The sequence below is a fragment of the Solanum dulcamara genome, chromosome 5, assembly GCF_947179165.1.
Source record: "Solanum dulcamara chromosome 5, daSolDulc1.2, whole genome shotgun sequence".
Taxonomy (NCBI): Eukaryota; Viridiplantae; Streptophyta; class Magnoliopsida; order Solanales; family Solanaceae; genus Solanum; species Solanum dulcamara.
In genome coordinates, this window is record NC_077241.1 from 6801816 (window position 1) to 6829656 (window position 27841).

The 27841-nt window shown below is 39.6% G+C and overlaps 1 protein-coding gene across 1 annotated transcript in view; it reads left to right on the plus strand.

Annotated features, from left to right (window-relative positions):
• The window catches only part of LOC129890281 (uncharacterized), an 84587-nt gene that overhangs the window by 39345 nt on the left and 17401 nt on the right, over positions 1 to 27841 (plus strand). The window contains exons 5-10 of the mRNA XM_055965853.1: positions 872 to 969; positions 1341 to 1453; positions 1543 to 1850; positions 2297 to 2345; positions 2430 to 2532; positions 16886 to 16935. Of these exons, the coding sequence (XP_055821828.1) occupies positions 897 to 969; positions 1341 to 1453; positions 1543 to 1850; positions 2297 to 2345; positions 2430 to 2532; positions 16886 to 16935 (696 nt within the window). The 5' untranslated portion in view covers positions 872 to 896. The remainder of the gene's footprint in view (positions 1 to 871; positions 970 to 1340; positions 1454 to 1542; positions 1851 to 2296; positions 2346 to 2429; positions 2533 to 16885; positions 16936 to 27841) is intronic.

The following is a 27841-nucleotide window of genomic DNA, read 5'->3' on the forward strand; positions in this document are numbered from 1 at the left end:
TTTGACTTGATACAGAGATTAAGAAAGTAAAGTATACTTTTGAATTTTATGGTCTTAAATTAAAGATATGTAGAATGTACTAAAATGCCCTTTAATTTTGTGGTCTAAATATGCCACGTGGAAAGTTAGAACTAAAGAGTTGCAAATGAAAGACATTTTTTGAAATGGATCGAAAAGAAAAGTAAGACAAACAAATTAAAACAGAGGGAGTAATTATAACGTCCTAAATAGTAGGGATTTTCTTAAAAGAGTTCAAACAAGGAAAGTTTTTTGGTATGGGTTTAATTGATTTTAAAGTCTTAAATATTAGGAAATTAATTTGAGTTTATTAAATGACTATTCCTAAATAGTAGGGAAGTCATTAAGCGACTACCTAAATATCAGGAAAATAATTAAATAACTATTTTGTCTAGTGTGAACACTATTTTAAAAGGGTAAAAAAGAAAAACGACATTTTGATAAGGGCCTCCATGCTTTTAATATATATATATATATACACACACACATATATGCATTCTTCTTTGTGTAATCTAAGTGGGATTTTGGTTCTTGAGAGTCTTCATCTTTCCCAATTGTTCTTGCCCAAATCTCCTTTCCTCGTTTCCGTCATTAACTTAAGGGTTTGCTTTTGCTAATCATGATCAGTTCGGAGGCACAACGCTTGTAAGTTTCTTACATGATAGATCTTCATTTATTTTCTAGCAAAAGCTACTACGCCTCAGTGTTATTTTAACTTACATTTTTAATGATTGATATACTTGATAATCTCTGCTTGTCTACTTTTCTTTTGATTTTTCTTGTATGTGATTTTTTCCCTTTGTTTGATTATTTTTAATTATGCTTCTCAATTTATTTGCTTGTGTTTTTTCAGACTTGAACATGTAATTCTGGATTACATGTCTAATAGAGGTTTCCATCAGACTGGTGAGGCATTCTCCAACGAAATTCAGGCTAATCAAAATCGTGTTGGTAAGTAACTCTTTTTAATGAATTACTCTTTTAATCAGATGCTAAAAATTGATCATTTAATGAATTAAGAGGTGTTTTAGTAATGGTTGTTGTTTACCTTAAAGGGTCGTAAAATTCTTATGCTTAATTAGTTTGATAATTTTTACATATGACCATATGGTAGATTGTTGATCATGTTGAAATTTGGTTGATAAGTTGAGGTCATTCTCTTTGATTGATGTGATACATCGTAGTTACCTAGTGTTGGATGTTTTTACTGTATTAACTGTCCGTCACTATTTTTGAGAGATATGTTTGATTGAGTTAAAGTGATGTGATAATGTGATATCGAGCTTTGGAGTAATGATTTTTGATTTTGTGGTTCGTTTCAGCCATTAATTCTTTCCATGAAGCTTTTCTGCAAGTCTGGTGGGGTAAGTTTTATGAAGCATACAGATCTAGGTTCCCTGACGATGCTGTATTGGCCGCTGATTCCTTTGATAAGGTGTTACCTAAGGACCTTTTTTATACCTTGTTCAAGTGTAACTGATATGAAATAATTTCTAACTAAATGCTTGATTTGTAAATTCTCAGGTCGCACAGACTGTGGAAAACATTGTGGCTAATAACGGTTTGCATCAATCTTATGCCTCTGATCATACAGAAGCAGACATCTCTAATGGGATGCCTGTGATGTCGTCACCTCATTTGATGACATTCTCTCCTATGATGGAATCCATTGGTCCTGACGTCATGGATGCTGAACTTCTAAATTTGTTGTCATCTTATGATACCGATTATGTGTTACTAGATTTGTCTTCTCAAAGAGACATGACATCAGGCTTACAGTTTTCTGAGATGGGTGAAATGGGTGGCTTGCTTCCATTTGCAAGCAATTCTGGGTAATAGCATGTCATGTTTATTGTTAAACTGATCATTTTTCCCACATTTTAATACAATGTCTGCATAGTTACTTCAACAAGGATAAAGGTTGAGCATTTGATGTGATGTGTATTTTGTTTTCCTTAATTGGTATAATATAAGTGTCTTAAGCTGCTAAGGCAACAAAAGAAGATTGACCAAAAGCACGTTCTTATTCTTTCTGTCTGTTGCTCTTAATTATGACCTTATGATATATGAAATTTCAAGAGTTTCTTGCAAAACTTGGCTATTAAGAAATGCTCATTAGTCTAGTAATTAGAACCAACTGCTTGGCCTATACTATGAGATAAATTTTTCACATTATCTAGATGGTCCAAACCTGTTTTGTATATGAAACCACCATTACTTTGATTGTGGAGTTTTCAGAATCTTCTAATTTAGTTTGTTGTATGTTCATGTCCATCAGCTATCAAATGCAGCAAATGCCAACTGCACCTCTGAAGTGGAATGCAAGAGTATGTTTATATTTCCTCACACATTTGCTAACTTTTTAAATAAATAATTATTTGAAAATATTTGACAAGTTTTTGTTCTTTCAGGATGACAGACCTGGCATAAACTTGGGCGGACCTACGTTAATGGAACCAAGTATTCATGCCCCTGCAAACGCTTTGCCTGCTTCACCGGAACTTTATGATTCAGGTCTGTTTGTAATTTAATTTTAAATATTTTGCATCTATTTTTTTTTTTTGTCTTTTGCTTTGGTAATGTTGGCTGTTTGAACATTAATATAGTCTGCAAATACTTTTAGAATATATATATATTGAAGAGGACTCACTTTTAGTGTGTAGCACACATCATAATTTTTTTTTAGATTATTGTATATGTCTACCATAAACATCAAAATAGTACCCTTCGGGGTGGCACAGTGATTTGGGCTTGGGACTTCCATGTTGGAGGTCTCAAGTTCTAAACCCCTTGCCAGTGAAAGCAAGGGGCTTGCCTTCTGGGTTGAGCTCGTCGCACCGGGCTTGCCTAGTGCGGGTTACCTTTCCTATGTGGTTTGCGAGCTATTGCATAGGAGCGGGGGGTTTACCGTGTGTGCACCCAAAGGGTAGCGGCTGTGGGTTTTCCTTGTCATTAAAAAAACAACAACATCGAAATAGTATTTTTGGGTTGCATTTGATTCTCCAACTTAAAGGGAATATCTTTATATACTAAGATAAGGTCTGATCGGATGCTAAATATCTTGGTCATTTTTAAGTTGAAAAGAAGAGTTGCATTGTTGAAAGATGCACATGTAATCAGATTAAGATTGTTTAGTTTTGCTGATACCTGAACCCCGTTAACTAGGATTTGCTGATTTATTTATTAGCTGTCAGTCCCTCCAGAACAAATTTAACATTCCTCTGTTTTAGTAGGAAACTAATAACAGATGCTCAGCAGCTCTTGATATCAGGATTTTCAACCAATGCTCCTGAATGTATCAAATTCTCCTTCCAAATATAGATGTTGATATTTTGAGAAAGCTTCTATACTTAGTTTCTATATTTAGGAAAGAAAATCGTGCGAAGGGTGAGGGATCACCTATTCTCCTTGAAATGATGAAGAGACGTGAATAATTTGTTACTTCATGATTATATTGAGTGAGCCTTTGATGCTTTTGTAATACCAATTTTATCCTGAGTACCCCCTGAGTATATTGTGTTGGATAACTTCTGATACAAACATTTCAAAAGGTATTAAAGGAGTATTCAGTGATAGTGATTGCTTTCTCCCAGTTTATTAAATGCTTGTTGCTATTTTCTGAATCAAAAAAAGAGTTGGAGAAAAATCTCTTCAGGAAATTGTTTTTGCCTTTGCTATTGGTGAAAAAAGGACGCAATACTATTGCAGTGCACAGGTTAAAGCGTACCACAACCATTTGGATGTGTTCTTGAGTATTTAGCTTTTTATCCATAAAGTAATGGTACATTGGTGGATTTAGGCATCAGGAGCATGAAGCTTAGGTTTGAAGCAATAGACTTACATCTAGAACGAATGAATGAGTATGATTGAAGCCATAACACTGATGGTGATAACATTGCAACAATACAATTTGTCATTGTTGGGTTATCCAATAAATTAAGTTAAACTCTTGAAATTATTCTTTATAGATTATTATGACGGTAAATCCACATTGGGACATAGAAAAGTAAAAAATTGTGCTATGGTACACATCAGGTAATAATGATTCTATTAGGAGGTTTGTAATATTGCTTGATAGAAAAGATGAAGCGAATGTAGTGCATGGTCAGTCTCTTAGTTAAACTTCTAAAGGTTAAGGTTTGTCACGGTCATTTTAGGAAAATTGACCCTTTGTGGCTTGGAGTAACCGCTAACAAACGGGATTTGTTTATTCGGGTTAGTGATTTGTCTTAGATCTTTTTGGATTAATTGTGTCCTGGAGCAGAATATATATGATTGAGGAAGTTTCTTAGATTCAAAATTCGGTTGAAACGAAAATAAGTGTAGTGATATTTTAAGGAATGAGGAATACCTTGTTGCTTATTGGACATCTTAAGGTGGACGAGAGGGAAACTTATAAGTTGGTAAAAGGGAAAAGATCACAATTCAGTTCCCCTTGAATTCCATAAAGGTTAGCAGTCTTTTCTATTTTAAGCTCTAAACCAAAGGTCAAACTCCATAAGGAAGTTTTTATACTGATACCATTTTATTGAGAACTGGTAACATTTGTATTGATATAAGTACTTAGGTAGTACTGGAGGAAACCTTATTTACAACAGAGGAAGGTAAAATACAAAACAACAACAACAACAACAACAAACCCAGTATAGTCCCACCATGTGGGGTCTGGGGAGGGTAGAGTGTACGCAGACCTAACCCCCACCTTAAAAGGTAGGACGGCTGTTTTCGAAAGACCCTCGGCTTAAGAGAGAAGAACAAGGGAGGAGAAACAAGGAAAACAAGAAAAACAAGACATAGGTCAGTATAGCCAGGCATATAGCAAACAATATAAAAATATGAATAATGAGAGCGATAAAGTCAGGGTAGGAAAGATCGGGGATAAAGGAGCATTAACTACTATAGATAAAATAGGATACCCAAAGTAAACTGGGCCAACTAATATAAGCAGTAATCCCATGCAAAAATCATATGTTAATAAACAAATGAGCGTGACTACGACTACTATGGAGAAAAGATAGGCCACCTAGCCCACTATCTTAGTCTGAGTCCTCCACAGCCTCCTATCTAAGGTCATGTCCTCGGTGAGCTGCAACTGTGCCATATCATGTCTAATCACCTCTTCCCAATACTTCTTCGGCCTCCCTTTGCCCCTCCTGAAACCGTCCATAGCCAACCTCTCGCACCTCCGCACTGGAGCATCTATATCTCTCCTCTTCACATGCCCAAACCATCTCAGTCTCGCTTCCCGCATCTTGTCCTCCACCGATGCCACTCCCACCTTGTCTCGGATATCTTCATTCCTAATTCTATCCATCCTAGTGTGCCCACACATCCACCGCAGCATTCGCATTTCCGTGACTTTCATCTTTTGAACATGAAGTTTCTTGATTGGCCAACACTTCACCTCGTACAATAGAGTCGGTCTAACCACCACTTTGTAGAACTTGCCTTTGAGTTTTGGTGGCATTTTCTTGTCACACAGCACTCTGGAGGCGAGCCTCCATTTCATCCACCCTGCACCGATACGGTTTAAAACATCGTCGTCGATATCCCCATCTTCCTGTATAATAGACCCAAGGTACTTGAAGCTTCTTTTCTTTTGAATGGCCTGGGTACCAAGCTTCACTTCCCCGTCAGCCTCACGCGGCAGGCCACTGAAACTGCACTCCAAGTATTTTGTCTTGGTCCTACTCAATTTAAATCCTTTAGACTCCAACGTCTGTCTCCAGCCTTCCAGCTTGTCGTTAACTCCGTTGTGAGTCTCGTCAATCAGGACTATGTCATCCGCGAACAACATACACCAAGGCACCTCACCTTGTATTTGTCTTGTCAATTGATCCATCACCAGGGCGAATAGAAATGGGCTAAGAGTCGATCCCTGGTGCAACCCCATCGTAACAGGAAAGTGCTCCGAGTCTCCTCCTATTGTCCTTACCCTGGTCTTAGCTCCATCATACATGTCTTTAATCGCTCTAATGTACGCCACAGGTATACATTTCGCCTCCAAGCGTCTCCATAGGACCTCTCTTGGAACTTTGTCATAGGCCTTTTCTAGGTCAATGAATATCATGTGTAGGTCCCTTTTTCGCTCCCTATACTGCTCCACCAATCTCCTTACAATATGAATGACTTCTGTATTCGAGCGCCCCGGCATGAATCCAAACTGATTCTCTGAAATAGACACACTACTCCTCACCCTCATTTTTATCACCCTTTCCCACACTTTCATAGTGTGACTTAGCAGCTTAATACCTCTATAGTTGGTGCAGCTTTGAATGTCTCCCTTGTTCTTGTACACGGGAATGATTGTACTCCACCTCTATTCTTCCGGCATCTTCGATGTCCTGAAAATGACATTAAACAACGCAGTCAGCCACTCCAATCCTACCCTACCTGCATTCTTCCAAAATTCCCTAGGGATTTCGTCAGGTCCGGTCTCTTTTCCCCTGCTCATCCTACGAACAACTCCCTTAACCTCCTCAACCTTTATTCTCCTACAATATCCAAAGTTGCGACGCCTATCCAAGTGCTCCAAGTCTCCCAACACAAAGTCTCTGTCCCCTCCTTCGTTCAAGAGTTCGTGAAAGTATGACTGCCATCTCTGTCTAATGCGGGATTCCTGTACCAGTACTTGACCATCCTCGTCCTTGATGTACTTCACTTGATCCAAGTCGTGTGCCTTCCTCTCTCTCGCCTTGGCAAGCTTAAATAGCTTCTTATCCCAGCCTTTTTCCTCTAGTTCTACATAAAGGCGTTCAAAGGCTGCCGTTTTAGCCGCCGAAACTGCCATCTTCGCCTTCTTATTCGCCATCTTATACTTTTTCCTGTTCGTTCGCTTCTCTTCATCATCCTTGCTATCTACCAACTTTACATATGCCTTCTTCTTTGCTTCTACCTTTCCCTGGACTTCTCCATTCCACCACCAATCCTCTCGGTGCCCACCATGGCGGCCTCGTGAGACCCCCAGCACCTCTCTAGCTGTTTCCCTAATGCAGCTGGCCGTCCTATCCCAAATACTGCTCGCCTCCCCCTACTATCCCACGCCCCTATAGCCATCAGCTTCTTCCCTATCTCTAGGGCACTAGACGGAGTCAAACGACCCCACCTAATCCTCGGTCGGTCATCCACGACCCTCTTCTTCTTCTTCCTTCTTATCTCCAAGTCCATGACCAATAGTTTATGTTGGGTCGTAAGATTCTCACTTGGTATGACCTTGTAGTCCTTACAGAGGCTTTTATCATCTTTTCTAAGGAGCCAGAATTCTATTTGCGTCGCCGCCCTCGAGCTACGAAAGGTTACCAAGTGCTCCTCCTTCTTTGGGAAACTCGAGTTGGCCACCCTTAAACCTAAAGCTTTTGCGAAATCCAGGAGTGAGGCTCCTCCACTATTCCTGCACCCAAAGCCAAATCCTCCATGCACTTCGTCATAGCCCGTCGAAACAGACTCAATGTGCCCATTGAAATCTCCTCCTATGAATAGCTTCTCAGTAGGCGGTATACTGACCACCACTTCGTCCAAGTCCTCTCAAAAGCGCCTTTTTGTCTCCTCGTCCAACCCCACTTGCGGCGCATAGGCACTAATAATGTTCAAGGTAAGCCCTCCAACGACTAACTTAATCGTCATCATCCTATCATTGGTCCTCCTAACCTCTACCACCTGATCTCTAAGCTCGCTATCTACTAAGATCCCTACTCCATTCTTAAACCTCGACTTGCCCGAAAACCAAAGTTTGTACCCATCCACCTCCTTAGCTTTAGGTCCTACCCATTTAGTCTCTTGGACGCAAGCTATATTAATCTTCCTCTTCTTAAGAATCTTAACTAACTCTATGGACTTTCCCGATAAGGTCCCAATATTCCAAGACCCTACTCTCAATCTAGAAGCTCCCTCAGCCCCTTTAGCCCTCCCAACCCTGGCCCTCGATCCCAACCGAGAACATGATCCTAGTCTACCATCGCTCACTAAAGCCAGAAAAGCTGAAATACGCTACTGAAAGGGTACTCTCAGATAAACGGACGATCAATAGTATAGCACAAGTTAGCAATTGTTTAATAACAGTGAGACAGGTACTTAATTTGGCACTGCAATAAATATTTATAGGCTAAAATATCGGAAATGGGCTATTGGATGTACCAACTCCAAGTTAGTAAAACCTGTTCACTGTCGAAACACCGTTCACTGCCGGAAAAGCACTGTTCACTCGCCGGAAAACTGGATACAAATATATGGTCAGCCTCGGAATGCATAGGCGACCACCCTGGGAGAAAAAACAGAGTCGAAAAATGGCCGGAAACTGCCACACGCGCCGGCGCGTGCAGCGCGTGGCGTCGCAGATCTGCGGCTTCTGGCGGCGCGTGACGGCGCATGGCTGATCAGATCTCAGAGGAGCTAACTGGGGTTTGCTCGCCTGAGTGTTCCGCACCTCGTGGTGTTGTTGGTTTTGGCAGCAAGCGCAGAAAAATTGAAGAGAGAGAGTTTGTAAGCGCAGAGAGAACTAGCCGTTGAGAGAAAAACAGGGTCAATGAAGCTGTAAAATACAAAACAAAACGAACTTCCAGAGAACTGATCCTAACTCTAGATGGACCCTAAAACATCTAGAATTGACTTTGTCTCATTCGAGTAAACATTTGTAAACCAAAAGCAGAACAACAAAATACATTTAAGTTTAATTTCCTGCACATTGTTGCTCCTGTTTTCAAAACATCTGTCGTTCCTCTCCCTCCGTATAGTCCACCCGATGCAAGAAGAAATAATCCTGCATCTGTTTCTGTTTCTAGCTCCAAATCCAGTTTCTTCCCAACTGAAGAGAGTATCATCAATCTTACTCGGCATTATCCATGAGATGCCTCTGAGATTGAGAAAAATCTGCCACAGTTGGATAGTGACTTTACAATGTAGGAAGAGATGTCTAACTGTCTCAGCATCCTTTCCACATAAAGGACATATGTTGCACAATGAAATTCCCCTCTTTGCCACATTGTTAAGAGTCAAAACTGCCTCATTAGCTAAAAGCCAAGTGAAACATGCCACTTTGTGTGGAACTTTGGCTTTCCAAATGTGCTTCCAAGGCCACTTGATAATTTGAGCTCTAGTTTGGTTTGTCAGCTTGTTTTCCTTTTTTTCACCTCATATATGCCTTTGCTATGCCCATTCCACCATAAGAAATCCTCTCCTCTCTGTAGTCCTTGAAAAGTTCTCCAAAAACGTGTATAATTCACTCTTGGAATTTCACAATCATTAAATGTCTTTTGAGGATCAAATCGCAGCCTTGTTGTGTCCACATTTCAGCAACTGTCTTGTGTTGAAGTTGAGCCAAGGCAAAAATGTCAGGAAATAAGCCTTGTAAACTATCAGAATCCATCCATTTGTCTAACCAAAAAAGAGACTTGTTGCCATTGTGTACCTTGATAGTAGATCGACTTATAAGGAATGGCCAGAAGAGCCTGATGGATCTCCAAAGACTAACACCGTAAGGGGAAATGACTTCTTTGGTTACCCAATTGTCCAGCTCCCCATACATGTTTTTAATGACATTACACCATAAAGCTTGAGCCTCATGTGTGTATCTCCATAGCCATTTCACCTTAAGAGCTTTGCTCTAGTTCTTAAGGTTCTTGATGCCTAATCCACCTTGCCTTTTGCTTCTGATGATATTCTTCAATTTGACCAGGTGGTATCCTTTCTTCTCCTTATTGCCTTGCCACAAAAAAATTTCTCCTGATTTCATCCAACCTTTGAACCACTGTTTGGGGTATATGAAATAGGGACAACATGTAAGTTGGTAGAGCATCTAGGACAGAGTTTATCAAAGTTAGTCTACCTCCTAGTGACAAATACTGTGATCTCCATCTGGACAATTTCTTCTCACATTTCTCCAAAATTGGGTTCCAGATATCTATGGATCTTGACTTTGCTCCCTAAGGCATGCCAAGATATTTTGATGGCAATAGCCCACCACTCCTCCCAGAATCTGTCATAGGTGTTCCATATTAGGGACCAAATTAATTGGAAAAAGGTGACTCTTATTCCAGTTTATGTGTAGACCAGAAATGGCTTCAAAATAGACCAATATCAACCTCAGTATTAGCAAGTTTTCCTCCTCAGCACCACAAAAGATTAGAGTGTCATCAGCATATTGAAGATGAGTGATCTCTAAACTGCTCCCAGTCTTTGGCAACTTCAAATCCATGGATCCTTCCTCCTGTCTTAGCAATATTTAACATATTTTTTAGACCCTCCATTGCTATGATAAACAGAAAAGGGGATAAAGGATCCCCTTGTCTAATCCCTCTGTGTGCACTGAGAAAACCTTCTGCAGTCCCATTAATAAGGATGGAGAATTTCACAGTGGAGATGCAAAATTTAATCCAGTTGATCCACTTCTCCCCAAAACCCATTTGTCTCAACATATTAAGAATGAACTCCTAGTTGACATGATCATAGGCTTTCTCAATATCAAGTTTGCATACAATGGCAGGTTTTCCTTGTGAGATTCTGGAGTCAATTGCTTCATTTTCTATCAACACCACATCCGTTATCTGGCTTCCTTTAATGAAAGCCATTTGTTGTTTGTCCACCAATTTATCCACCGTCCTCTTCAATCTCTCCGTCAGGACCTTAGAGATCAGCTTGTAAAAGCATCCAATCAAACTAATAGGTCGAAAGTCTTTGAGCTCCTTTGCCCCTGTCTTCTTGGGAATCAGGGCAATGTATGTTGCATTGAATCTTTTTTCAGTCATTTGAATAAAAATTGTGAAACCTTCTATTCTCTATTGTCACTTCACTGCCTGTTTGTCAGTTGTAAAGAACCAGCAAGGCCTTATCAGTGAAGAGAAAAGGGAAGGACCCACCTAAATGGGAAGCCTGACCTTTTAAGGTTCTCCACGCAGTCTCATGATATCTCAAAAACAGCAAAAATGGATTAAGAACTGCCGAAGACTTCTCAACTCTTTTTTTATAAACGTGGTGTCTGAGTTAGTTTGTGTGCACCTCGACTAATTACACTTTGTACCTACTACCTCCCAAGACTTCTCAACATGGGACCTCATCCAAACAGAAATTCGTGTCATAATATCCGTCCTTCATATCTTGTCGTGTAGCTGATCTCTCTTCCAAACAAGCTCAGATAATGAAACTCATCTTGAAGCCATCATACTCTGTTTAAATGCCTTTGTTCTTAGCCTTGATCGAGTACTACATTTTTATCAAGCATTTCAAAGGTAACTTATTTCAAAGTTTACTCAGAGTGGTTAATAATCATTTAATCCAGGTCCTCCTAATTTCACCAAAGTCCACTTAAAAGCTCAAGATATGTCTACGACTCTACTAGTTGTCAGTTTGGACGTCCAGTTAGGAATTCTTTCTCTTTCCCTTTTAACCATCTTAAAAAGTGTGGATTTTTTTTTTTGACAATGGTAACTGCATCTGTATCTAAATTAAACCAAAACAGTGCATAGGTTGCACTGGAATTATATACAAAAGAGTATTCTATATATAAAAGTGCATCGAAGAAGATGTAATTCCTTTGAAAATCCAATTACCAGTTGAGGAGGCTGTTCAAGACACCAACACTTCAGAATGGATTCAACAACACATCATCAAACTAAGTGCAGAATTGGGTGTAAATCTTAAAGGGTGTGATGAGAAGGCCAAAGAATTATTTATGAAGATAGACAATAACAATCGGATGAACAAGGGGGATCAAGGCCATTGTAAAAAAGAAGGGGGTGAATGAACCGAAAGGGTTAGAGCTTGATGCCAAATTCTGGAGTTATGGCTTAAGATGTAGGGGGGGGGGATACTTGGCAATAAAAGATCAATGAAGTTGGAAAGAGTGCCTTGGAATATTAGGGGGTTAAATTGTGGCAGAAAGAGGTGGCTAATCAGAAACATTCTACATACATGGAAAGCTGATGTAGTATGTCTCCGGGGAACAAATCTAACGGGGATATTATACAAAGATACTGAAGGAAGCTTGGGGGGAACAATTGGGTTAACCATGTCCAATTGGAAGCTAGTGGGACTAGGGGTGACATTGTTATAATGTGGGACATAAGAGAATGAGAGATTCGTTATAAAGTGAACTACATTACTTGGCATCTGCTTAAAGAAGTGGTATTGACACATGAGAATTTGAATCAGAGAGGCGTTCATCCATGTTCTAGATGGGTTTTATGTGGGGAAAAGGTGGAGACAATCAACCATCTTTTTTTACCTTGTATGTGGACAGGCCAGTTGCTGAAGATATTCATTTATCTGAGGAGGACTAAATGGGTGAGGCCGGCGAACATAAAAGTATTGCTAAACTGTTGGAACAAGGATGGCAATGCAGCCAAAAAGAAAGGAAGATGGAAGATTGTCCCTGCATGCATTTCATGGACAGTGTGGAAAGAAAGGAATAGAATATGTTTTGAAGACAAGCAGAGCTACTTGCTGGAGTTAAAAATGAATTGTTTAGCTCTGTTTTATTTTTGGTGTATAACAGAAATTAATAGCTCAAACAGAAGATATTTTTGATGTTTTAGACTTTTCATAGGAACAACAGATAGATGTTCAAGCTGTAAGTTATAATACTTTTGAAGGGGGACTACATATTTTGATGTAGTATGCCTGTGGATATATAGATTAACTTACCATTCTCAAAAAAGAAAAGAAAAAGAAGAATCTAAAACATGATAGAGACAATATCATTGGAATACAACTGATTACACCAAAACATAACGTCAGAATACAATTCAGCTTGACTTTCTCCATACTATCCTCTATACTATCATAGCATCTAAGGCTCCTCCCTTCCAAATTGTCCACCAGATACTGCTGGAACAATTCTTCATCTTTTCCTATCCTTTGCCTATGTACCTGCTTCCTTCTAGCTCAGAAGAGCTTCTGTGACTCTCCAAGGCATGGACCATGAGATTTTCTTAAGATTTCGGAACAGTCTCCATAGCTGATTTGTAACCCTGCACTGCAGGAAGAGATGGTTGACTGTTTCAGCAGTTTCACCTTAAAAGAAGCACCCGGGATAGCTGAATTCCTCTCTTCATTAAACTATCTTGTGTAAGAACTGCTTCTGTAGCCAACCACACAAAACAGGCAACCTTAAGTGGTATCTGAACTTTCCAGATCAAGGCTAGTTTCTTGCATCTGAATGGGATGATTTAGCTTTCTTTATTCAGTACCTACTTTGTAAGCACCTTCTTTAGTACCTTGCCAGATTAGGATGTCTCGTCCAATCTCCAAACCTCGAAAGTGCTCAATTGTGCTTAAAAAGTAACACATACACTGAATTTTCCAGTCATTTAGATGTCTTTTAAAAGTAAAATGCCAACCTTAAGGGGATCATAACTCTGCAATTGTTATGTGATTGAAACACCAGGTTATGGATATCTAGCAATAAAGGGTCCGTGATGCCTGCATTGTGCCATTCATCCTTCCAAAAATCAATTCTTCCACCATCTACCACTTTGATGTTAGTGTTTGGTTTGATTTCATTCCATAACACTAATGGATCTCCAGAGACGCACACCATAAGGTGTGGTGACCTCTTTAGTCATTCAGTTGTCACTCTCGTCATATTTGACTCTAATTACTTTGCTCCGTAAGGTCCTTCCCAAGGTTGGTCCAAAGGGACCTGATCGTCCTCCATAGTCCAACTCCGCAGGTGTCTGCAGATTCATCTGTGCACCATAGTCCAATTGTCCATATTTCTGCTGTATTACATTCTTTCACAACGCTGGTCTGTCCTCCACATATCTCCACAACCATTTCTTGAGCAGGCTGCATTGTAGCTTCAGGTTTCTTAACCCCATACCTCTATGCTCCTTTCTCTGTTGCAATATGTTCCGTTTCACTATGTTGAAACCCTTATGGTCCTTGTTAACAGGCCATAGGAAGTTTCTTCTCAATTTGTCTATAACTTTGAGTACTTTAGCAGGCATATGAAAGAGGAATATCACATAGGTTGGTAATGAATCTGGCACAGAGTTAATTTGAATTAGCCTGCCTCCTAAGAAGTACTCTAGTCACTTTTGTAATGAACTACCTCATTGCGTCAGCTTTGTTGGAATATAATTAAGTAAATAAATGTGTGCTCTCTGTAAGAGCTTAAGCTTAAAGATGAGCTAGTTACATACTTGAACATAGTATCGGAGCACGCAGAGGTCCTGAGATTAAGTTTTGCTGCAACTCATTATCAAAAAGAATTTTCATGTACTTGGCTCATGAAAAAAGAACCAGGCCCACAAGTGAGGGTTTGTGCTAAGAATATAATTAAGTATATAAAAGTGTGCTCTCGTTAACCGTTTAAACTTTTAGATGAGATGGTCACACTTCTAACAAATTTGAATCTACCTAAATAGCTTTCTCTTCTCCAAGGAATCCTAACTTGGAATGCAAACTCAAGGAAGTGATTAATGTTATGAGGGCTTGGGAAATAGGGTTTTTGGAGGAGAGCAAGCTTGTAGGTTTGAATTTTTGAGAACATTTAGTGATCTTAAATTATAGAATAGAAGGTCTTCACTCTTCACACTTACATCTTTGATTAATTCTCCTACCCTCTATACTCATATGTATTCTAGAACTAAACTTTCAACACCTAAGTCTAAGCTTTGAACTTTAAAGTTACTATATTAATTTTAGATGAAGTATATTAAACAACCAACTTTAGGTTGATTCAATCAATGTGTCGTGGTGTAACTATTATTATATACAAGTTTATGGAACATGGTGTTACTTTGTTTTTTGAGAAAGTAAGAAGCATGGTGTTACTCCAGAATGATAAATTGGTAAGGTGTCGCTTAGAATGATATATTGATGCGTCATGGGCTACTTTGATAGGAGTATTACCTAGACTATATGCGGTAATAATTTAATTGTTTTCCATATATTTTTTGACCAACCTAAGTTTTCCAATTGAGTTTCTTAACCTTGATCACACAATTGGGCTTATAGCACACTAGCCCAATGCAATGAATCACTAGGATGATAGTCATTGTGGTTCTTTAAACAAGTGCTTCTATAGCACATGTGCACCACCTGCTTGCCCCATACGAGACATGTAAGGATGTTCATCCTCCTCAAAAAAAAGTGATGACCTTCGTACATCTTTGAATTAACCATTGTTCAAGTTCACATCAAAGGAAAGGAATGGGGATGACAGATTGATTAATGCCGTTTTAGCCTTTGAAAGGGTCTCATGTAGAGCTATGTGATTGGCTACATACAAGTATCTCCAATTTAAGATGGCTAAATGGGGACTACCCTATCAAAGCCTGTCCAACTAGCTAACATAGAAAAAGATTCTCGAATAGCAGTTGTTTCTTTGTGATTCTCTTCCTAACCTAGCCAGGCCCCACGAGCACCATTTCAGATGGAAATGACATGTATAGATTTATAAATGTGTCTTGCATAGGTCTAAGGTTGCTCTTGTTACTTAGTTATTGGATAGTACTTAGTTGTTCAACTAATTAGAGATATCACAACTCGACAGGCTCAACTTTAGCATGTTTATCAATTCTGGCATGTGTAACCTTAAGGCCAACTCATCTTGTTGGAAATAATTATTGTGAGATAAGAATAAAGTGTTCTAAGAGTTTTATTTAGTATTACACTTATATAAAACAAAAAAATTATATATTTATTATATAAATAGATTTTTCCTCCAGAAACAACCTTTCTACCACCACGAGGTAGTGGTAAGGTCTGTGTACACTCTACCCTTTCCAGAACTCACCTGTGGGAGTTCACTGGATATGTTGTTGTTGTTTGAAATATAAAAATACTTCTCGATTTGATTCAAAGGTACAAATTTATTTTACTATATGTGTATTATACTCGATTTCAAGGTTGTAAATTCGCTTGTTACTATATTGATTTGTGCTTGATCTTGTCTACATATATTCGAATTGAGCTCTACTCCAATTTGTAGCTAGTTTGATATTTGTGCGCAACTTGATGAAACTACACCTATAATATCTATCGTTGACTCCCATTCTCTTGGTGTTTATGCCAATGGCTAGTGAGAGATTACCTTTAGTAAAATTCTTACAACTAAGATTGTATATTACACATTTTCCCCATTTGGTCAAAGATGCATGTTGTAGGTTGAGTACCCAAAGGATGAACATATTACAACTTCGGAATAAGATCTACCAAAGCAAGTTTGCAGCGAAGGCTTTTCTAAAATAGAACTTTTATACAATGCCCTTTCCCTTCGCATCTTTTTATCTTTAAGTTTTTGAAGATGATACTCGGTATGTGCAATTAATTTCCATTGAATTGCTGACCAAGATTTAATCACTGTGATTTCTTAGTTCTAGTTCCAGTTTCATTTTGAAGTTTGATTCATTATCAATTGGCAATTTTCACTGCAAAATACGCTAGGAAAACTTACATGGAAGGAAGTATGAAATAAACAATCTTTAAGACTTTAGATTCAGCACTCATGTAGATGCACAACACTCATGTTCTCATTAGAAAGTTGGGCACGTGCTCTTTTATTGGGCAAATTCATCTATATGATCACAAACTTGGGCAAATTCCGAGCTACTTGGGCACATGTTCTTTTTAGAAAAAGCACCATGAGAAGTTCGTAGTGTGATCATATAGATGAATTTCAAATACTTTTTGATGTTAAATTTTAGAATGTGCCCAAGTAGCTCGGAATTGAGGCCTAGCTGTTTTTTATATATTGTACAATGTTCCACCAGGTTTTGTTGGCATTTTTATGCACTTTTGATCTCCTTATCTTTCTTTTTAAAATTTTAAATTTCCTTTTGATCTTCTTTTGCTTTGTACCCATAGATCACCTTATCTCTTTTTTAAATTTAGATTTCCTTTTGATCATCTTTTTGCATTATTGTACTTGCAGGGAACAACATATCTCTCCAACAAGCATCTTATCAAGGATGGCCATCTATTGTGAGTAACTTGAACTTTTGGGTTAATAGAAATGTAATGTTCATTATGGTGTTTAGGTTTGGGTCAACTTTTAGTTAGTTCATTCCTTTCATATTCAACCCGAGAGTTGGTTCAATTCCCCATCATTAGCCATTAAATTGTACATCCCAATGTAATAGTGCCAACTAAAAAAGAATAGTTTTTGAGAACTACATCCTTGCCACAATAGGATGTTTTACCAAATGTAGTAGTACATGGTACATATATTATATAAACTCAAATTTCCTACCCCTGTGTGAGAAGACAAGAGTTTGAGAGAGAACTCAACTGGATTATTTCCACAAGCTATTTGGGTTTAAATAGCTAAGTATACATGTCCTATAAAGGAAAGGAAATCAATACCTAATTAAAATAGGAGTAAATCCAGCTACCTACTATATTTACACATAAGCTAATATTGTTAAGATTCTAACACCCCCCCTTAAGCTGGTACATACAAATTATATGTAGCAAGCTTGTTACATATATAACTTGTTTTGGGACCGGCGAGGGACTTGGTGAATATGTCTGCAAACTGATCCGCACGAACCTTCCGACGATGTCTCCTGAGTGTGCCTTTCTGTGACAAAATGACAATCAATCTCTATGTCTTTAGTCCTCTCGTGAAATCCTAGATTCGATGCAATGTGAAGTGCAACTTGATTATCGCACACAAGTTCCATTCCTTTAGTATCTCTTAATTCCAACTTCTTCAATAGTTGCTTGATCCGTAAGAGTTCACATGTTGCCAATGCCATAGCCGGATATTCTGCTTTTGCACTAGATCTAGCAACCACGTTTTGTTTCTTACTTTTCCAAGACACCAAATGCCCCCCCCCCCCCCCCAACTAGAACAGAATATCCAGATGTGGATCGTCTGTCAGAGGGTGAACCTGCCCAATCTGCATCTGAATATCCAATAATTTTCTCATGTCCTTGGTCTTTGTAAAGTATTCCTTTCCCTAGAGAAGATTTTACGTATCAACGAATGCGAATAACTGCATTCCAATGACGATCACAAGGAGAATTCAAGAACTGACTTACGACACTAACCAGGAAGATAATAACAGGTCGAATCACTGTGAGATAATTCAACTTTCCTACTAGCCTTCTATATCTTCCTGGATCGCTAAGAGGCTTCCATTGTCCTGGTAGGAGCTTAACATTTGAATCCATTGGAGAATCAATAGGCCTACAATCTGTCACCCCCGTCTCTTCAAGAATATCAAGTGCATACTCCCTTTGTGAAATGGCAATTCCTGATTTGGATTGAGCAACCTCAATGCCCAGGAAGTACCTCAATCCACCAAGATCCTTGGTCTGAAAGTGCTGGCAAAGGTGATGTTTCAATTTGGTATTCCCTCATTGTCATTGCCGGTGATAACTATGTCATCCACATACGCTACCAAATACATGCACAAACCTGGAGCAGAGTGACAATAGTATATAGAATGATCAGCTTCACTTCGCACCATGCCAAACTCCTGAATAACCATATTAAACTTCCCAAACCATGCTCAAGGAGATTGCTTCAGGCCATAAAGTGCTTGTCGTAGTCTGCACACCATGTTACTAGACTCCCCCCTAGCAACAAAATCAGGTGGTTGCTCCATATATACCTCATCTACGAGATCTTCATGAAGAAAGGCATTTTTAATATCCAACTGATAGAGAGGTCAACGACAAACCACAACCATGGATAAAAAGAGACAGATTGAAGCAATCTTGGCCACAAGAGAGAAAGTATCACCATAGTCGAGACCAAATATCTGTGTATAACCCTTGGCCACCAGTCGGGCTTGTAGGTGATCAATCTGCCCAGCGGGCCCAACCTTTATTGTATACACCCAACAAAAACCAACTCTAGATTTATCTAGAGGTAGAGGAACAAGCTCCCAAGTAGCACTTGAGTGTAAGACAGACATCTCTTCAATTATAGCTTGTTGCTAGCCTGGATGAGAAAGAGCTTCACTTGTGGTCTTAGGAATAGACACAGATGACAGTGATGATACAAAGGCAGAACGGGTCGGTGACAAACGATGATAGCTCAAACAAGTATAGATAGGATGCAGATTACGAGTAGAGCAATTACCTTTTCGGGTGGCAATGGAAGCACTCTATGTAGACAAGTCCTCAGCAGGCAAGGATTTCGATAGAGGGAGTGAATCAGCTGGGCGCAGACAATGATGATAGGTTAATAGTGGTGGAGGTGTAGAGGATGAAAATGGAGTTATAGGAGATAATGTGGCAGGATCCCAAAAGATGGATCCAAAGAACTCAATCGAGTTTTCCTCTTCATGCCACTCTGATACAAAACACAGGTAAGAAATTAGAAGCCAAAAAGGGGCACATGTTTCCTCAATTCTGGTACTGCTAAAATATTGCTGAAATTTGACAACGTTCAAATAAAATCAGTTACTTGCGACAGCCTTTGTGATCTTAGACGTACCTTATTTGAAGACTGCAGTCCCAGCTGGTTTATTTTCTCCTGCACTGCAGGTTGCTTTCCAGATCTTCTCATAAGTTCTCCTATAGGAGCTATTTTTTGTTGGTCAGTTGGTAAAAACTCTGGGGTTCTTTGATCTGTATCATCTAGAATCTGTTCAATGCCAGAAGAAGAAAACAAGAAAAAGTAAGGCAGGAAAAAGATCTTGATCACATCAGTATAGTAGGGTAACTGATATTTGGTCCATCAATCTGTTGATTACTGGACTATGCAAATACTTTGAATTTTTTCTCCTTTTTTCTTTCTTCTACAAAGGTTTCTCCTTTTAAAGTTTAGTTTTAAGTTACGGTTCTTATTTTACTATTAATAAATTGTTGTACAAGGTTTTATAAAGAGATTTCAACAACCAGAAAATTCGAAAAACCAACTCATGGTCTGCATGGCTAAAATAATTGCAGTATGCTCCAATATCTAGGAGCGAAATGGTTACTTGAGTATTCAACTTACTCCTGCATCTTTTCCACTTGAGTCAGCTTGAATGAACATACGAAAGAAATCAACAGTATTTGCACAGTGTTAGAATCCTAGGAATATTCTATAGCATATGTGTAAATATAGTAGGTAGCTTGATTTACTCCTATTTTAATTAGGTATTGATTTCCTTTCCTTTTTAGGACATGCATACTTAGCTATTTAAACTCCAATAGCTTGTGGGAATAATCAAGCTGAATTCTCTCTCGAACTCTTATCTTCTCACATGGCATCACAGCTTTGTTTATTGAAAAAACAAAAAATAATAAGAGAACAAAATTGTTGAGAATTTATTTTTTAAGTAAAACCTCCACTGTTCCGTGATTCCGACACTCTCCAGGGGTATTGTGCATATACCTAAACCACCATTACGATCGGAATCCTCGCGGCGCGCGTGATGTTTTCCAGCAGATTATTTTTTCCCGGTAACTTTTTCCGGCGAGACAGCAAGCACTTTTCCAGATCTATTCTTCAAGTTTTTTCCTATAATTCATTTTATTTTTGGACACTAATAGATCTACCTTTTCATGTCTCTCAGATCAGATATGTTTAGTACTAAATCAATGGGTTCAAGCAGCCCAAACCATGGCATCACCACAAAACTTTTGACAAGTAAAAAACTATTTTATCTTGATCCTCCTTTGTTCAATTATGGTGCAAGGGACAAGATGTTTAAGATCACTTGGTTACACAGGCTAAGTAATAAGGACTTTGTGTCCAGAATTGAGCATATAGCTAAAGGTTTTAGGCTGGCCCCAGTGCTTAACGCCAGGTTCCCTCCACATACATATGAAAAGTAAGCCAGCCGTATTAGCACATCAACTCGCGTTAAAGACATTCGGAATTTCATCTCTGATGACACTTTTTTAGTTAGTGATAGGAATGGAGACAGTTATTCCATCTATTTTGATATTGAAAATCATTTTAGTGCTCCCCTAACATAAAGGGGGGCTTTTTCGTTGTGGGTCGCTTCGCGCGGGCCTAGTGGTGCTTTTCCTATTTCGGCTTGAATGGAAAATACTGGACAGGAAAGGAAAACAAACTGTCCAGCCTTTCAAGCCCTACTAAGGATATTACTGGAAAAGATAGGGGCGAATGGGAGAAGATTGATGCTCAATAGTGTAGTCTATTATGGAAATCTATTGACTCAAAGTTGATGCCATTGTTCCGGCCATTCCAAACTTGCTTCATAGTTTGGGAAAAGGCTCGTGGGCTATACACAAACGACATATCCCGCTTTTATAATGTGATTTCTCGGTTGACTAACCTTAAAAAGTAGGACTCGAATATGTCAACTTATCTTGGACAGGTTCAGGCAGTTACGGAAGAATTTAATGAGTTAATGCCCGCCACTCCAAGTGTTGAAAAGCAATTGGAGCAGCGTCAGAAGATGTTTCTAGTTGTTACACTTGTTGGACTTCCAACTGATCTTGACTCAGTGCGAGATCAAATTTTTGCTAGCTCTGTTGTTCCTATTGTGGATGATCTGTTCGCACGATTGTTACGACTAGTTGCACTACCTATGTCGTCTAGTCATTCGGTACCACTTGCAGATTCTTCTATCCTATCATCTCAGACTGCATTTCAGAATGGAAATCAACATGGAGGCCGGTATGGGAAACAACGACCAAATTGAGTCATGCTCGTGATGTGTGCTACTCTCTACATGGTAAACCAAAGAATGCTCACGTTGCTCAAACTAAATCCACTCGTAATCCAACCAATCAATTGTTCTCTTTGTCTGAGGTAGAATACAATGACTTTCTTCAGCATCAGTCGAGTAAGCAGACATCTTGATCAATAGTTTCCGTTGCCCAAGTTGTTAATCTTGTTACTTGTATCTCACAATCCACCACACTTGGTCCTTGGGTCATGGACCCACATTTCTAGTAACAAATATTTATTGTCTAATATTACTTACTCTCACTCCTTTCCCACTTTTACATTAGCTAATGGTTCTCTAACCATGCCAGTGGGGTCAAGTCAATTCCTTATCTTCCTTGATTCTAAATAATGTTCTTTATGTCCCTAGTTGTCCCTTTAGCCTCCTGTCAATAAGTCGTTTGGCTAAGACTTTAAATTGTTTCCTCTCATTTTTTTGTGACTTCTTTGTTATAAAGGACCTCAGTACGGGAAGGATGAGTGTCAGGGCATGATGAACTTATTATCTCAATTCTCACAGATCCACCACAGTCGATTGGGACATCCTAGTTTATCCAAACTTCAAAAGATGGTACCTAGCTTGTCCAAATTGTCTAAGTTAGATTGTGAGTCGTGTCAATTGGGGAAGAACACCCGAGCTACTTTTCCACGTAGTCCTAATAATCGTGTAGAGTCTCTTTTTTCATTTAGTTTTTTTTTTAATGGAAACAGACCCTACACGAGGCTCCCACCTCTCGTGCACAGTCAGGGGTTAAGCAACACCCCCAAGCCTTAACATAAATAATCAAAATAAAATACAAGGAGGGGGACATAAACCTTACCTCCGATCCTATGGTGGTTCATAAGTCGGCTAACCTATTAAGGTCGGCTAACTCATCCCCGATACAAAAAGGGACTAACTATAACTAGAAAACAGTAAACCTGTGAGAGGACTCCTCCCGGTACAATTCAACTATGAAAGCATAAATGAGGGAGACTCTCCCCTTCCATGAGAAAAAAGGAAAGTAACCTACACTAGTCCTATTCCAACTATGCTACGTACCAGACATAGCTACATTGAAGAAGAACAAGTATACGAAACTTCTATCTCGCATGGGATGGGAAATTCTTTTCATCTTTGCTCTTTTTAGTCTTGTCGTACCAAGTAAATCCAGGTGAAGTGTGCCTTTGTATCAGTATCATGATTACCAGCTAAAGAGGCTGAAAGGAGAGGAAGTATATGGAGCTATAGTAGCCAACAGCCTTGGAGTTATTGTGGAGTACAAGTAGCCAAGGAAGCAAACAAACATGGTTGTTGTAGTTCTGTAACCAGCTCCTTGCTGTCTCTCTAGCTGCAGTGATTAGGTTCAGTAGTAGATCCCTCCTTTGGATGATGGTCAAGTCCTTGGGATACCTGCACAGGCAGACAAAACCAGAAACATACACAAGCAACCAAATCTGGAGGCTGCTGTACCAGGTACTAGTGACTTGTAGTTTCTCATTGTGGGCTGCATATGGGATGGCTGCAGATTTGTTTCTTGTCTGCTGCAGGTTGATGGAGTTGTTGCTGGGGTGTGTTGATAATGGAGAATGTGGATGGCAAGCTGAGTGTGCTGCTCCATAGCAGCCCCAGGTTACTGCAGCCCTTTTAGCATTTCCAAGGAGAGTCTGCCAGCTACATTGGTGAAGCTGAGGGTGACTGATCTTGGGGATCAATGCAGTCAAGGAGCTGCAGCTGGGGTACCTTGCATGTGTGGATGTTGTCTCCCTTTTTCTGAGACTTTGTGTACCTGCACAAACAATTAACCAAAGAGCCAAACAAGTATGGGAGCTGTGAGGGCTGTTGCAATCCTGTAGGCAGCTTCTTGTTGCCTCCAAAGGAGAGTTGATCAGCTCCTTTGAAGGTACCTTATGTGCCAACCAGGATGGGCTTTGAGTACAAGGTTGTCTCCCTCTGTTTGACTCTTTGTGGAACTGTACACAGCTTCTTGTTGCCTCCAAAGAGAGAGTGATCAGCTCCTTTGAAGTGTTCAGCTCATTAAAGTACCTGCACATGTCCACAAAAACAAGACAACATGCTAACAAGAATTGTAGATGGTCCTTCTGAGTTGCAGGGTGAAGTTGTTGAATACTGCTGCTGTTGTTGTGGAAGAAGAAGGACTGAATCACAATGCTGGTGATGCATCCCTGGCTTAAAAGTTTGACTGAAGGTGGCTTGCACTTTGGAAGGGTCCATTGTTGCTGTTTGATGTGCCTGTATACAGCTTCTTCTTTCCTTCTTAGCTGATGTGTTCGACTACTTGTTGTTGCATGTTTCTGTTCCTGCACATAACAAGTGGACATAGCAAGGAAGCTTGAGGTGTAAGAGAGCTGTTGCAGGTGCTGCATCAAGGAATTTGGCATGAGAGTAATGTTGGTGTGTTGGTGAATTCCTAAGCTGCCAGGTTGTTGTCTCCTCAGTTCAGAATGTGAAATGGGGAATAAGTGGGTGGGATTATATGTTGATGAATCAATCCAGCAACCTGCAACAATACAACAAACAACCAAAAGCAAAAAAGAATTTGCACCAGCTAGCAAAAAGGAAAGTTCTTCCAGGAGTGCTTTGGAGTCTGTCAGAATTTTCAACGACGCTCGACTAACGTCTCCAATTATCCGATTGAGTTGAAACTTCTTGAGATATATCCAAACAGCCCTTTCTTTAGTTCTGCAAGGTTTGGAGACTTTTTGCCCAAGTTGGAAAAAAGGCCCTCTCTTTAGGCTTAAGGCAGCTGAAATTTTCAATGTCGCTCGCCTAACGCCTCCAATTGTCCGTTTGGGCTGAAACTTCTTGGGCCTTGTCAATATATTATTTTTTGAAACCCTGCAAAGATTGGAGCCATTTGGACAGGTCCACATGCTGCATCTCACCCTGCACATGCTGCCCTGCTGAAGCTTAGATGTTGCAGGGTGGTTGGAAGTTGTATTTGTGCTTTTCTCTATGTATTGGTTGTTAAAGAATGTTGATACATCACTCCAGTCACCTGAAATAATACAACAACCAAAAACAAACAAAACAGAGCTTGCACAAACTAGCAAAAAGGAAAGGACCTCAGTAAGAGCTTTGGAGGCTACTATCTTTTTCCAAGTCGCTCGACTAACGTTTCCAATTATCCGTTTGACCTGAAACTTCATGAGGTTTGCATATATGTCCTTTTCTTTATCCCTGCAAATTTTGAAGGCCTGACTCCCAAGCTGGAGATTCCAACTAGCAAGTTTCTCTCTCTTTAGGCTTAAGACAGCTGATTGTTTCAAGGTCGCTCGCCTAATGTCTCCAATTATCCTTTTGAGCTGAAACTTCTTGGGCCTTGTCAAAATAGTAGTTTCTGCAATCCTGCAAAGATTGGGGGTCTTTGGACATGTCCACTTGGTACAAATCACCCTGCACCAACAAGCAGAAAAACACACAGACAAGTAATTCTGCAGGTTATATCTACTACTAATGTCTTGTATGTATTCCCTGAGAGTTGCAGGTTGGTGACTTTGTTGCTGGAGGATGTTGTTGTTGAGAAAGGTAAGAGGCAAGCTGAAATTGCAGTACAAAGGGCTCCCAATGCATGATCCTGTGTTATTGCATCCTTTAGCAGCCATCCAAAGATGAGTTGCAACAGTTGGATTAGGCAAACTTCCACTTGTAGTTGGACAGGTCCACATGCTGCTGCTCACCCTGAAATTTTCCAGACCTGCAACTACCTGCATATGCAAAAGGAAAAGAAAGGAGGAGATGGCTACTCTAACCCCTAAATCTAATGGTATGGAGTTTATTCTATAAAAGCAGTAAATTAGGGAGACTCTCCCTTTTACAATGGTCCTGATTATCATTATTTATATCAGCTAATATTACAAGGTATGAAGAATTTCCTTCAAGGTGGTTGATTGATCTTCTTCATCTTAGTTCTCCTGAAGCTAGCCATGCCAGCTTTGTCCATTTTGTAGTGTCCCTTGGTCTCTCTTGGAAGCTGCTGAAAGCTGTAGTAGTGTTGTGTATAGCTTTTCATGTGGCTTTCCTTTGAGAGTGAATCTGCAGTGTAATTAGCTTCCCTAAAGATATGCCTGCACTGGAAAGTTTCCAGTTTGCTAACCAATACCTGCAGTTCAGTAATATAAGTAATAATGTTCCATGGAGGTTTAACTTCTTGTTTAAGCCACTTGATTAGAAGTTCAGAGTCAACTTCAAGGGCTACCCTGCTGTATCCATGTTGTAAGCACCACAGAATACCAATAATTGCTGCCTGCACTTCAGCTTGGTTATTAGAACCACAGCCTAGTGGAGATGCAAAAGCATATATTAACACCCCATTATGGTCCCTTAGAATGCCCCCTGCCCCTATCTTCCCTGGATTGTTAAGGGCACTCCCATCTGTGTTGAGCTTGATCATTGTAGGCTGTGGTTTAGTCCAGCATACTTTGGTTATTCTCAACTCATGTTGGCTTTTTTCAATCATGGTAACCAAATCTGCCCAATTACTTGGCAAATCAATATATGGATACACAGTAGAGATAAGCATATATAGATCTTTGGATATTGAGAATATTACTCTAATAGCATTAGGCTTCTTGCCTCCATACTTGCATGCACATCTATTCTTCCATAGATTCCAACACACAAAAATGGGGGTGGCTTGCATTACTAACTTATGTAGCTCATTGTTAGTTTTGATTAGCCACCACCTCATCAATAGGTTTTTTAGAGGAGTGTTGCTGTGTTGTAGACCCCAGTACCCTGAGAAGTGCTTCCATATGTGTTGTGCAAAGTATCCCAGAACAAGCAGGCATACATGTGACCCCTCTACAAATTCAAGATACATCTAATGAGAGGTATGCACTTAGAAAAGGAGACATCTCAGAGGATTTGAATGATGAGTACAGGGTCACTCATTCTGAAGATGAGGATGATCCTGACCAAAGGGAGGAAACAAACCAGGAAGATCAAATAAAAACCTTTAGAACCACTATGGAAGCTTTTTTGCAGAAGGAAAAGCAGCAGGTCAATGAGGAAAATGATCCATCTACAACAAGTAAGCAAACAAAGAAGAAGAATAAGAAAAGTACTCATTTGACAACAACATTATCAGAACTGGTGATGGTACTTTTCTTATTCTTCTTCTTTGTTTGCTTACTTGTTGTAGATGGATCATTTTCCTCATTGACCTGCTGCTTTTCCTTCTGCAAAAAAGCTTCCATAGTGGTTCTAAAGGTTTTTATTTGATCTTCCTGGTTTGTTTCCTCCCTTTGGTCAGGATCATCCTCATCTTCAGAATGAGTGACCCTGTACTCATCATTCAAATCCTCTGAGATGTCTCCTTTTCTAAGTGCATACCTCTCATTAGATGTATCTTGAATTTGTAGAGGGGTCACATGTATGCCTGCTTGTTCTGGGATACTTTGCACAACACATATGGAAGCACTTCTCAGGGTACTGGGGTCTACAACACAGCAACACTCCTCTAAAAAACCTATTGATGAGGTGGTGGCTAATCAAAACTAACAATGAGCTACATAAGTTAGTAATGCAAGCCACCCCCATTTTTGTGTGTTGGAATCTATGGAAGAATAGATGTGCATGCAAGTATGGAGGCAAGAAGTCTAATGCTATTAGAGTAATATTCTCAATATCCAAAGATCTATATATGCTTATCTCTACTGTGTATCCATATATTGATTTGCCAAGTAATTGGGCAGATTTGGTTACCATGATTGAAAAAAGCCAACATGAGTTGAGAATAACCAAAGTATGCTGGACTAAACCACAGCCTACAATGATCAAGCTCAACACAGATGGGAGTGCCCTTAACAATCCAGGGAAGATAGGGGCAGGGGGCATTCTAAGGGACCATAATGGGGTGTTAATATATGCTTTTGCATCTCCACTAGGCTGTGGTTCTAATAACCAAGCTGAAGTGCAGGCAGCAATTATTGGTATTCTGTGGTGCTTACAACATGGATACAGCAGGGTAGCCCTTGAAGTTGACTCTGAACTTCTAATCAAGTGGCTTAAACAAGAAGTTAAACCTCCATGGAACATTATTACTTATATTACTGAACTGCAGGTATTGGTTAGCAAACTGGAAACTTTCCAGTGCAGGCATATCTTTAGGGAAGCTAATTACACTGCAGATTCACTCTCAAAGGAAAGCCACATGAAAAGCTATACACAACACTACTACAGCTTTCAGCAGCTTCCAAGAGAGACCAAGGGACACTACAAAATGGACAAAGCTGGCATGGCTAGCT